The following is a 13,172-nucleotide window of genomic DNA, read 5'->3' as shown; positions in this document are numbered from 1 at the left end:
AAGTCACTCATTTTCAGGGAAAGGCGGGCAAGTCCCTGACTTCGGGTCACTTCTGTGTAAAATGGACCTCAACACAAAGTCACCATGTCCCATGCTGCCCAGAACTAAAGAGGAGGGAGCCCCTGGGAACAAGAAGACCATGATGGAGGCAGCAGGTAGGTTCTGGGCTCCACTCCTCCCTCCCCATGACTCCATGGGCAGGCCTTCTCTGAGTCAGGCAGCCAGGGCACCTGGCATAGATCTGGAATCTGGTGGGGGCTGCAGGCATCAAGTCTAGTGCCCTACAGCCGCTGATGAACAACTGCTGAATGAATGAAAAAGCCTCTAGAAGGTTCCCATGGGCTGGGAGCAGGGGCTCAGCATGACATCAGAGAGCTGTGCCTGGGTGCTGGGTGGCTGGTGCGTGGGGGAAGATGTCTGCTGCCCATCTCCTCCAGGGAACCTGTAGAATGACAGGGGACATTGATGAATGAGGCCATCCCCCAACCTCGGGGTTCTGGACCAGGCTCTGTGTCACTCCCACCTCAACACTGGCATCCAGAGCCCTGAGCTGATGCTGCCATCCCCTGTTCGGACAGCCAGCTGGGAAGGGGAAACAGTCCTGTGTCCTTCCTGCTCTGTGTGCCCTCAGACCCCACTGGCTCTGTCCTTGTCCTGCTCTCTGTGCCCCCACTCATGGCTGCATTTCCCAGGATCCCACTCAGCTCAGTCCAGCTGTTGACTTCTGGTCCCTTATGTGTATAATGGGCCTCAACACAAAGTCACCGTGTCCCAGGAGCTGGCAGGAGCTGGGGGGTTGGAGGAAGCCTCCCTCCCTCTGTCTGTCTCTAATGATCTCTGACAGTGGCCATCTCCAGCTTCCATGGAACTGGCCCACAGGCTTTGGCCCAGTGACCATAGTGCCTTGAGTCCAGTCAGGGACTTGCAGACTCTTCCTGCTGCTGCTGAACTCCAGGCTGCCACACTGTGCCCTGTGTGGCTTTTTGGCCTCTTTGTCGTTGATTCTCTGTTAGATTTGCTGTTTGAGATACTTAGAGATGTTTGGTCTTGTGTGGAGGCCTAGACTCATCACTGCCCTGTTCAGGCCTGAGACTCACAGCAGTCCTGCTGAGTCTAACCTACTCCCAGCCCTGCAGAGGATGGGTGTGTGACTTGGGTCATGAAGACTAAGCAGGGGTTTGCCGGATGCAGCCCATGGGAAATGGGTGGGCAGGTGATGAGGCCCACTTGGGAAAGCCCTAGGTGTTTTTGCCATCGTGAGATTCTGAGTCTGATGAGACAGGGTATGTGTGTATTGGGTTGGTGTGGGGGTGGGTGTCCTGAAGCTGGGGCAGCAGCTTCAGGGTGGGCAGCGAGATCCCCATCCCAGGAGGGAAACCCATCAGGGCTCCCCATTTGGAGTGGAAGGAGGGAGGCTTAGTAGGTCCTGGGCTCTGTGGGAGCTGCTGGCCCAGGAGGGGAGAATGGAAAGAATCCTGGGCTGGGGCCAAGGGTGGACCCTGGGGGCTGCCACAACCTCCCCGCCCCCATCCTCAGGTTTCAATTTTGTGACTCAGAGGTAAACAGCGCCTGCCTTTTATGACACGCCTTCACTTTAGCTCCATGAAAGTTTCTGATCACTGTCTCCTTCGCATCCGTCCCTCCTCTAGCTCAGTAGGAGGTGGGACTGGAATCTATGAGTCCCAGCCTTGGGCCCTGGAGTCCTTCACCTCTCTGGCTAACCTGCACCGCGGAGGACAAGCCAAGTCCCCGGAGAAACGTGAAACACACGCGGCGCACGGGGCCTCAGCGAGGCCAGGCTACTGCGGTTGAATTCAGAGAGGCTGCGGCGGAGGAAGGGGCTGCCTGTTGAGCGGGAACAGAGGCCGTGCGGCGGTTGCTCCGCGCGCTTCTCCCTTTAGTCCCGCCAGGGTGTCCCTGGCCAGAGGTGACCTCCTGGCAGAGGAGGTCCCCAAACTCGAGGTCTGCGGGGCGGACCTTTGCCGCGAGCGCCCCGGGAGAGTGCGTGCGAGGCGGGAGGTGGCGCTCGGGGGCTGCGCCGGGCCGGGGGTGCCGTCCTCCGCCTCTTCCTCTGCTGGCCGGGCCGGGCCGGGCCGGGCGGGGCGGCATGGCGGGGCGGCTGGCCGGGGCCGGGGCGCTGCTGGCGCTGCGGGTGCTGCTGGCGTTGCGGGCGCTCCCGGCCGCCGCGCACCCGCAGTGCCTGGACTTCAGGCCGCCCTTCCGGCCGCCGCAGCCGCTGCGCTTCTGCGCGCAGTACTCGGCCTTCGGCTGCTGCGCTCCGGAGCAGGATGCAGCGCTGGCCCACCGCTTCGGCGCCCTGGCGGCCCGCGTGGACGCCCGGGTGTGGGCCGCGTGCGCCGGCTACGCGCTGGACCTGCTGTGCCAGGTGAGTGGGCGCGGCGGCTGGGCGGGCACGCGGTGCGGCGGGCGCGTGCACGGGGGCCTTGGTCACCGGGTCGCTGAGCGGAGATCGGAACGCCAGTGGGCCGAGGATCAGAAGTGGGTCCTTGGCGTTGGAACGCGAGGAGCCTAGAGGGAGTGATTTGGCACCGGGAGAGGAGCTGGGCATCCTCGGACAGCTCTTGGCTTTGTCATTCATAAGCTTCGTGGTCTGAGCCTTCCCGGACCTCAGCTGCTCTCCCGACACAGAAGGGACAGGCGATATCATTAGTCCCTCGGAGACTGGGGATTTTCTGCGCCGGGCCCCCTTGGTGTCGGCCCCGCAGTACTCCACCTGGTGGAACCCCCCCACCCCCCAGTCTGTACCAGATGTCCTACTATCCTGCGCGGCAGGGGCGAGGGGATCAGGGCTCTGAAGAGGGCGTGCTCAAGGTGCCAGGCTGGTCGGAAGGTCTAGGAACACTGTTTCCTATGAGAGCCCCTGCCCCACTCCTGCCCCGCCCGACTCCTCCCTGACCTGACCTGTGTGGACCCTCGGACCCTGGGTGAATTCCCTGGGCACTTCCAGTCCCCACCTGGTGGCCCCACCGGGATAGCACCCTCACCTGAAAGAGACTCTCTCAAGACACCTGAGTGACATCTCCCCACAGACCTCTGCCCACTCCACATTGCCATAGCTCTTTTCCTTCTGTGAGGGTCTAGTGTTGAGTGCCTCACCCTTGTGGGCAAAAGCTGGCTGACTGAATGCAGAAACAGGGTGTCGCCAGGAGCCCTAAGGCTGGCCTGGCTATCAACTAACTGCACAGTGAGAGCGCTCAGGTGTGGAGCCATCCCACTGGCGGGCGCAGCTAATGTTCCAGACTTCAATCAGCAGAGAGCAGGCGAGGGGAAGGGGCAGAAGGGCGGATTGGAACCAGACATCCTGGGGTTTAAGCCTGGCTTTGCCACCTTCTGACTTTGTGACCTTGGGAATATCACCACTGCACTTCAGTTACATTATCTTTAAAATAGGGACAGAAGCTGGGCGTGTTGGTGCATGCCTGTAATCCCAGGTACCAGGAGGCTGAGGCAGAAGAATGGCTAGTTGCAGCGAGGCCAGCCTGGGCAACTTAGAGAGAGACCCTGTCTCAAAATATAAAAAATGGGCTGGGTGCCTTGGCACACAATGTAATCCCAATGGCTTGGGAGGTGGAGGCAGGAGGATTGTGAGTTCAAAGCCAGCCTCAGTAATTTAGCAAGGTCCTAAGTAACTCAGAGAGATCCTGTCACTTAAATAAACTATTTAAAAAGGGCTAGGGAGGTGGCTCAGTAGTTATATGCCCTTGGATTCAATCCCCAGTACTACTAATACTACTACTACTATTAACAACAACAATGATAATAAATAAAATGAGAACTGATTTCTTAACTGTCCCGTGTTGCCATGCAAATTAAATGGCTCATACAAGGGATTCGGTATTTGCAGTTAAATTTCTTTTGTGCTTCCACTTGCCCCAGACTCTGCTGAACCCCCCATGCTGTGCATCTTAACAGCTGAATAGTCTGGCTAAGTGTCTGCATCTTACCCAAGCCTGGGGACTCTTTGGGATCAGGTCCTTTGGTCTCTCTACCCCCAGGCCACATAGCACACTTTGTTTATTGAACACCTACTAGGTACTGAACCCATCAAGACAGTGAAGCAGACAGGTCCAAGGAGGAGGAAGGGAAAGCCAGTCCTGGAGTGGTCTGCTGGTAGGAGGCCCCTCCTTTTTCTTGGGAATCTCCCAGGACGGCCTGGCCTTGAGCAACCCATGGTGGAGTGTCTGCTAGCACCTCCAGCTGAGGCGTCTCTGGGAGTGACCTCATGTCTGGAGTGAGCTTGCAGAGGGCGGCTGTGGCTGGGGCTTGGTTTCCCTGACGGGGTTTTGTGGAGATCGCTGGCAGGAGAACTGCTCTCTGCCAGCCAAGACCGTGTCTAGATTCAGTATCTCCGGATTCCCAGGAAGGCGGCCCAGGCACCTTATCTAGAGGTTTCAGTCAATGATGGCATTCGGGCCTCATATCTATCCTGGGGAGGCAGGGAGGCTGTGATGCCTGTGTCCCCTGGAGGAGAAAGACCAGCTGTGTCACATGCATCCCCAGCCTGGATCCTGTGAGCCTTCCACATGCTAACTTCCCCTGTAACTGAGGTGCCCTCTCTAGGTGCCTGAGGTCACCCTAGCATGGTTTCTGATGGACATCTGCAAAGGTGCTCTGCAGGCTCACACCTTCAGAAGATTGTTCCGGGACCTGTAAGGCTTGGCCCTCTGCTGGTGCAGGGCCCAGAGGTAGTTGGCAAGTGGCCCAGCCTCAAAGTCCCCTTGTTCAGTTTAGGACAGTCAGCAGCTACTTACCAGAATGTGCACGAGATGCACCACAGTTACCAAAACCAGTGAGGGCATCGCAGAAAGGTGTCAGGAGCAGGGAAGGAAGGCTTCCTGGAGGAGGGAATATTCAGTTACTTTTTAATAGTTCATAGAATGGGAATATTTACTCAACAAACCCATGTATCATCTTGGTTTATTCCTCTTGACGACCCGTGAGGTTGGAATTCCTTACGCCTTTCATAGATGAGGATGTGGACACAGGAGCTCGCCCAAGGTCACACAGAGACCGTGTACTCTGGCTCCAAAGCCCTTCTCCCAACACTGCCTCTCTCTTTGAAGCCTGACTATGTGCTGGGTCCTCGGATGCCCACCCTAGAGGGTCCCACAGTCTGTGAGATGGACAGGCATGCAAAGAGATAATTAAGTTCTAGCCAAGCAGAGGATCCAGGCCACCTCTGTCGATGGAGAGGTGATGGCGAAAGTGGAGAGTTTCTGCTGCAAGCTGCAGGGTTACAAGGTAGTGGATGCTGTGTCTGAGCCATGAACAGATGCGGTGGGAGTGTCTGCAGGGCCAGCAGCAGCCCTGGGAGAAAGCCAAAGTAAGAGAGGACTTTGAGTCCAGCCTTGCGTCATGAACAGGAGTTTGGCAGACGTGGAAGTGGGTGAGGAGGAGTGTCCCATGGAGAGAACATTGTGTGCAAAGCTCCGACTTCCTCAAGAGTGAGTGGTGGATGCCAGAGGCCTTTGGGACTCAGGACCATGAGTCATGAGTGTCAGTGGCCATGTGGTGGCAGCCGTGGGATGGTGAGGTGACAGGTGGTCTGCCCTGCATGGCACAGCCAGCTGAGTATACTGGAGTGGTTTTCTACCCTCTCCATCACTGGGTACTGGGAGGCCTAGTGCCTCATTGTCCTTTCTGCCAGCAGTGGTCACCAGTGCTCCTTGTCACTTCCTAGTTCTGGATGCTCTGGTCCCAGCACCATGTCTGCCCTGTGTTTAAGTGAGAGTATGCAGACTGCAAGGAAGAGACCATGGACCTAGGATTTGCTGGGTGGCTGCGGAGGTCTCCAGATCCTTTGGTTCCCTCTGTGGTCCTGCCTGGTCTTTGGTGAGTGGCATGCCCTCAGACTGGCTTTTAGAAGTTGTTCTTCCCTCCACTGTGTCTCTGGAGCAGAGGACACTGCCTGGCACAGTCTGTGTCCAGTAGACATGTGTGGAGTGGAACATTCCTGGCTCATCTAGAGAGAGCACCAGGTGGGGCATGAGTTCTGGTGTGAGCCCTGGTTTGGCCACATCTTGGAACGTGTCCTCTTTTAGCCTCGGTTCCTCATCTGTAAAACAGGAGTCACGATGACCCTGACCTGCAAAGACTGAATGAGGTGTGCACATACACAGCTCCTCCCAGTCCACCTGCAGTTGGCGACGGGCCCACAGGAGGCTCCAGGGGACCATCAGAGACACTGTACTGCACAGAGCTAAGACCTGGCCACCTGGCTTGCTTTTGGCAGAGTCAGCGTGTGAGATGTGGTATCTCTGCCTGGGCCTGGGACAGCGGCTGACCAGAAGCTCCAAGTGCACACCAGGATGCTTGCCTGTCGGGTGGACTCAGCCCTACAGCAGCATAGGGGCCAGGACAGGCCATAAGCTGTCCGAAGCCATGATTGTGTGACAGGAGTGAGTGGCCCCTGGACTGGAGCTTGAGAACATAGCTGGGAGGTCAGCCAGTTGTCCACTGCCCCCAGAGACCTCCTATTGGAACTCAGCCTGGTCCTCCCTGTTGGGGTAGAGTACGTGGTGGTGAGGGCCTCCTCCGCTGCAGGAGGAGCATCCCCTGAATTCTCTGGGGGCCCAGCTTCCTCATGTAAGGTCATGCAGAATAAGAATATCCTGTGGAAGCCTTGGGGGGAAGTGCAGGTTCACAAAGAGCACCCTGCACAGTGCTGGCCCACCGTCTGCCCCAGTACCAGGAACTATTATTTGTCCAGCTAGTTCATCTTTATTATTTAAGGATGCGGAGAACACTGCCTGCCAGAGAGGCATTGGGGGAAGGGTGCACTGCTGGGGAGCAGCTGCTGAGGTGCAGGTCTGCAGCAGGGCAGGGCCAGTCGGGAAGTGGAAGGAGGGCAGGAGCAGGAGCTGGGGGCAGAGCCAGATCAGGAGAGTCGGGCCGCCTCTGGTGCGGCGCTTGGGCTCAGGTCAGCGTGGGCACTGGAGGTGTGGAGCAGGGAGGAGGCCTCCCTCCTTGCTGCCTCTGCCCGGGGTTCCCAGAGAGCAGAGCGAAGGCACAGCTCCGGGGCTCTTGGTCTTACTAGAGTTAGTGAACCCAGGCAGCAGGAGAGAGGGACAAGTGGCAGGGACAGAGAGTGGGCGAGGATGCAGTTGTGAGTGGTTACTGCCAGTGTGAACTGGGGGGAGCCACTTCTGAGCAGCCGCACTCTGCACCTCAGGGCTGTTTGGGCAGTGAGATGGGCAGAGCCCTTCGCCCATCAGATCCCTTCTCCTGGGGCCAGAGGCTTGTCTCATGGCACTGACTGCCCTGCATTCCAAGTGGTGCCCACATGGCCCTCATGAGGTCCAGCGCATCTCGCTGGTGGAGAAGTCCTGAGTGGCGGGATGTGAGGCACTGGGTTCTGCCCCAGGCGGGGCTGGGAAGAGGATCTGTGAGGCCAGAGGCCTGAGGAGGGGCCCAAGGGTGCTGGATTCATGTACCGCATAGAAGGCTGCTCTGGTTGTGGCTGCTGTGGGGACAGCCGCGGGGCCTCTGCCAGGGGCTGAGAATGAGGTGTCCAGCAGGAGGGATGGGACCAGGGTCATGGGGTGGTTGGGCAATGGCATCATGGACACACTTGCTTATGTGCCCATGCCGGTCACCATGGTGTGGAGGGAGCAGGGCCCCCCTGAGAGCCCACTCCAGACCGTCCATGTCGCTAGCCCAAGCATGGTGCTGAATGACATGGGGCCATGGGCCTACGCTCCCCAGTGGCAGCTCCTCTGAGCTCTCAGGAAGACTCAGTAAACAGGTGTAGGAGCACATGGCCTGTCTCTGGTGGATCAAGGCCTGGGGGTGGGGTAGGGTACTGCCTGTGGGCCCACCATGCGCTGGACTCCGTCAGGCTCTGGGATACAACAGCATCCCCTCCAGAACCCAGGTTCTGAAGAAGACAGGCAACAAACAAGAAACCAGTTAATTTTTAGTATAATCTCAGGCCGTGCTCCTTTGGTTTGAGATACTGGGGATGGAACCCAGGGGTACTCTCCTGCTGGGCTACATGGCCAATCTTTTTTATTTCTGATTTTTAAACAGGGTCTAAGTGGCCCAGTTTGGCCTCAAACTCTTCCTGACTCAGCTCCCGAGTGGCTGGACTGTCTGATTTTTCTTTGTTTATTTTAAAGCAAGGTCAAAGGCCAGGAGGTAGTGGGGTAGGGGTGGACTAGATGGTCAGAGAGGATTTGAGGAGGTGGCCCTGGGCAGGGTCACAAAGGGAGGGAGAAAATCAGACAGATCCAGAGGCAGGTGAGTGATATGAAATGCCGTGGTGCTGCCGGTCCTGCCCAGCAGTGCTCCCAGCGGCCTCTGCGGGCAGCAGGTAGTATCAGAAGGGACGGTTTCAGGGTTTGTTCTAACACAAGCACCAAGGCACGGGAGAGGATACAGGAGAAGGGAAACGAGACCAAGGCTGCTGCCTTGGAGTTGACTAAAGGTGGTATAGACAGCCTGGTCCCCACTTTGTGGGTCAGCAGATGGAGGCTCTGCCCACGGGCACACAGCCCACACGTGTCCCCCGGCTCCTTGAGCCCTCTCTGTCTCTGCAGGAATGCTCGCCCTATGCAGCCCACCTCTATGACGCCGAGGACCCCTCCACGCCCCTGCGAACGGTGCCCGGGCTCTGCGAGGACTACTGCCTGGACATGTGGCAGACCTGCCGGGGCCTCTTCCGCCACCTCTCACCGGACCGCGAGCTCTGGGCGCTGGAAGGGAACCGTGCCAAGTTCTGCCGCTACCTGTCCCTGGATGACGCTGACTATTGCTTCCCACGCCTACTGGTCAACGAGAACCTCAATTTGAACTTGGGCCGAGTGGCGGCCGACGCCAAGGGCTGCCTGCAGCTGTGCCTGGAGGAGGTAGCCAACGGGCTGCGCAACCCGGTGGCCATGGTCCACGCCCGGGACGGCACTCACCGCCTCTTCGTGGCCGAGCAGGTGGGGCTGGTGTGGGCCTACCTGCCCGACCGCTCGCGCCTGGAGAAGCCCTTCCTGAACATCAGCCGCGCCGTGCTCACCTCGCCCTGGGAGGGCGACGAGCGGGGCTTCCTGGGAATCGCCTTCCACCCCGACTCCCGGCGCAACCGCAGGCTCTTCGTCTACTACTCGGTGGGGGTCGACTTCGACGAGTGGATCCGGATCAGCGAGTTCAGAGTCTCGCAGGACGATGAGAACGCGGTGGACCACAGCTCCGAGAGGTGGTTTCCCGGGAGCCACGGGGTGGGAGGGCGCGGCCTGCGGAGCACCCGCAGACACTGATATCGCGGGGCGGGGACACTGGAGCGCATGCCCCTGCCCGGGGAGGGGTGGATCTGCAAACCAGACATTCAGCGGAACCCGTCCTGCCTCCTCCGTCGGCCTCCAAGCCCATCATCTCTCCCCTCTCCCAGGCACTAGTTTCCTTTCATGTGATTCTCCTAAAACCCGAGGAGTTCCTATGGTTTATCCCACTTTTCAGATAAGGAAGTGGAGGCTCCAAGAGATCTAGTGACCTTTCAGGTCACACAGCCAGGAAGCATTCCAGCAAGAACCCTGGTCTGCTCCAGAACTGGTCACCCTCCTGGCTGCCTGGCTCTGGCCCCAAGGCCCAGCCCTCGACCCCACCCTCAGCTTCTCCCCACAGGCATCCTCTGCTCCAGGAAACTTCCTTCCCTCAGCCTTCATCCATTGCCACCGCCAGGTCCTCAAGGCCTACACAGTTGTTCTCTGTGCATTATTTATGCCCCAGCTGTTTTCAAAATGGGGTTGACCTGGCCTGGCCCAAGGGCACACCTGTCAGTCTGGGTACAATGGGGAAACAGCCTCTGCATCAAAGACCCAACAGGCAGAATTTGACATTGGAAAACAGTTTCCCAGGGGTTAGGATGAAGAGAGGACAAGCTAGAGAAGGGAGGCCACTCTGAGTTGAGCAAGTAGAGGACACTCCCTCCACCCCTAGTGCTGAACAGTGGCAAGTGGGGGTTTACTGGGGCCCAGGAGCCCGGGAGCCAGGCCACCCAGTGACAGCTGGAACCATGTTGGGCCTGGGCAGGTCAACTAGAGCCGGGGAGGAGGTGCAGATGCTGCCAGGACTCCATCTGAACCAGAGAGAGATGCCCTCCCGACTCCAGTCTCATTGGCTGTACCATTTCAGCCAGCAAAGGAACATGGGAAATGTAGTTTGCAGATGTTGGCCCCGCTTCAGTAAAGAGCAGGTAGGGGGAGGGCCAGTACTGGGTCAGAGGGCAAACAGGCAAATAACAGGCAATTATATATTTGATCTGACTGGCCTCGAACTTGTGATCTTCCTGCCTCAACCTCCTGAGTAGCCAGGATTACAAGTGTGTACAGGGATACAGGTGTGGGATTATAGGTTCCGCACCTGCAGGAGGGAATTTACTACAGGAAATTGGCTACCCAGGCATTGAGAGGGCCGGGAGAGAGGATAAGGGACGGGATCAGTTTCCTGAAATTAGTGACTATAAAAAGCTACTGCCACACTGGGACTAGAGGAACAGAAGGGAGAAAGTGTTTGTGCAGCTGTGTCTGCCCTGGGGCCCAGGGTCTGTGTTAGCCACCACTATTGCACCTGCTGTTTCTGGAGGTGGAGCCAGAGGTCAGAGGACCTTCGCTTCCGCTCTCCAGCGGTAAACCCTGACCTGAAGCTGGCTGGGCTATAGTGGGACATTCCCTGCAGTCGCAGTCAGGAGGTTCCGAGGCAGGGTGTGAAGCCCAAGCATCCAGCCCAAGGTCTTAGAAGTTCTGGTAGCTAACCAATGGGTGCATGTAGAATGTGCACCTGACTAGCTGCTGTGTGGGAAGCCACGATGATGGAAAGACCAGTTGAACCAGTGGCCAGGTCGACAGTTTCGCCTATCACAGTAGGGCAGGTGCTAGCATAGACAGCAGTAGGAAAAAAACTGCACCAGAACTAGAAGATGTGAGTTCTAGTCTCAGCTCTGCTACCAATGGGCTGTGTGACCCTGGGGAAGTTGTTCAGCATCTCTGAGCCTCCAGGTCCTCCTTGGCACAATGGAGTAAATTATCCCTGCTCAACCTACTTACCAGATCTTGTGAAAATCACTTGTTATAAAGGATAGAAAAGGTCTTTTCTAGCCAGCCATGTGGCCCTCACCTGTAATCCCAGTGACTTGGGAGGCTGAGGCAGGAGGAGTCCTAGTTCAAGAACTGCCTCAGCAACTTAGTAAGACCCTATCTCAAAATAAAAAATAAAATAAAATAAAAAGGACTGGGGATGTGGTTCAGTGGTAGAGCACCTCTGAGTTCAATCCCCAGTATCAAAAAAAGAAAAAAAGAAAACCATTTTTTTCCCATTGTGAAACGGCATCCAACGGAGAGGAGGGTTCGTTGCTGTGACCTTGTTTTGGTCTTGGCTCCTGTGTGGAAGGCTGGATTCTCATTGTTGGGGCTTATCTTCCTTTAGGATAATCCTGGAGATCGAGGAACCAGCCTCCAACCACAATGGGGGCCAGCTGCTCTTCGGGGACGATGGGTACCTCTACCTCTTTACCGGAGACGGCGGGATGGCTGGGGACCCCTTCGGAAAGCTCGGAAACGCCCAGAACAAGTATGTTCTGCCTCTAGTTGGATGGCGGCGCTCTGGGACTTCTGGCACTCTTTTGGGGAGCTGGAAGTTACTTCCTCAGCCAAGCGGCTTCCATTAGTAGGGAAGGGTTCGGGTCCCAGCTCAGCCTGCAGCTAGCTGGGGATCCCAGGCAGGTCCCTGTTCCCATCAATCAGAGGGGAATAAAGTCATCTCGACGGGAGGCTGGTCAGGAGGAGAGAAGGCAGTTTCCAATTGCCAAGGGTCAGGCACAGAGCCTGTATCTCCCAGGTGCCTGGTAAAGTACATCAGTGACCCTATGGGAAGGTCAGCCCAGCCCTGATGGGGTCCTGCTGGAGGAAGGTGAGGGGTGCTCCCCAGATGGACCAGGGAATGGGAGCAGGCCAGAGCAGGGTCTTTATGGCCCCAGGGTTACTCACAAAGACTCAAATGCTGAAGTGTAATGTTGGTCTCATTGACCCACTTGCTGGCTTGCGCCAAGGGCCTGCCCTCGTTCACCTCTGTATACGCACACACACTCACATACATGCACACAGAAGCAGCCTTGTGGGTGTAAACGAGCATGTTCAGGACTCTGGCCAGCCTCTTCCATTCCCTTAGCCAAAACGACAAAACCTCCCTTAGCCCAGAAAGTAAAAATAGAAAGGATGATGTTGATTACAGTAATTAAAGTGCTCACAATTTGTGACTTATGCTTTCACATGTGACAGTGTAAGAATCATCCGAGCCTTCTCAGTTTGCAATGTGTTCAGAGATGAGGTTGAGAAAATAGAAATTAAGGATTTGTGGATAATTGGATGAGACTTAAAAACATTATTTTGCTGCTATGTGTTTTTACCCACTCACATCCTGAGGCCTGAGGCCTGTGCTGCTCAGGGTGTGAGCAGCCCAGGACAGCGGGGAGGAGCCCCTGGAGAAGCTGAAGGCCCATGGTGGAGGCAACTGGGCTTCACTGGGGAAGTGTTTTATCACCATTAGCAAGACACCTGTGAGGTGTCCCTACTGACGGGGGGGAACACTTGGGTGCTAATTCTATGTGGGAATGCAGGCACACAGTTGTGTCAACTGGGCATAGGACACCAGCCCTGCCTGGAGAGGCAGCCTGGAGGGAGGGAGTGCATCCGTGCTGGGAAGGGGACAATCAGAAACCACAGGCAAGGACTGGGGAGATAGCTCAGCTGGTAGAGTGCTTGCCGCTTAAGCACAAGGCCCTGAGTTTGATCCCCAGTACCGCAAAATAAATAAATAAATAAATAAAAAATAAGAAACCACAGGCAAGAAGGCTGTTCCCCTCCAGCCGTCAACAAGCATATCACAGATTTTTCCATGTGATTTTTGTCATGTGAAGGCAAAAGCTACTCACCCCCCAGAGCTGCACCCCGCTCTCACCTTCCCCCAGCCCAGACTCCTGTGCTGTCTGCTTGGCGCATTTGGCTTTGATCACAGCCATTTGATCACTGGCTCAACACTTGATGTCACCTACTAGGTGGGATCACTGGACTGGGTACTGGATAAAAACTAAATCTGAGTCACTTTCTAGTGGAATTTTCATTCACTAGCACAACCCTGTAAACAGGCAGGGCAGAGTAGAACCCTCTGTC

General features: G+C 56.7%; 1 protein-coding gene across 3 annotated transcripts in view; it reads left to right on the top strand.

Annotated features, from left to right (window-relative positions):
• The first annotated feature begins 1,899 nt into the window (after positions 1-1,899).
• HHIPL1 (HHIP like 1) overlaps positions 1,900-13,172 on the top strand; it is a 30,651-nt gene continuing 19,378 nt past the window's right edge. Inside the window, exons 1-3 of one of the 3 annotated variants that reach the window (XM_079128949.1) lie at positions 1,900-2,386; positions 8,559-9,205; positions 11,431-11,574. In XM_079128949.1, the coding sequence (XP_078985075.1) occupies positions 2,108-2,386; positions 8,559-9,205; positions 11,431-11,574 (1,070 nt within the window). In that variant the 5' untranslated portion in view covers positions 1,900-2,107. Of the gene's footprint in view, positions 2,387-8,237; positions 8,260-8,558; positions 9,206-11,430; positions 11,575-13,172 lie in introns of those variants that run through there. The other 2 variants (XR_013762132.1, XM_079128950.1) reach the window with 2 other exon arrangements.

Source organism: Sciurus vulgaris (assembly GCF_902686455.1).
Source record: "Sciurus vulgaris genome assembly, chromosome: 2".
NCBI lineage: Eukaryota > Metazoa > Chordata > Mammalia > Rodentia > Sciuridae > Sciurus > Sciurus vulgaris.
This window is presented reverse-complemented; position numbering and strand designations above follow the sequence as displayed.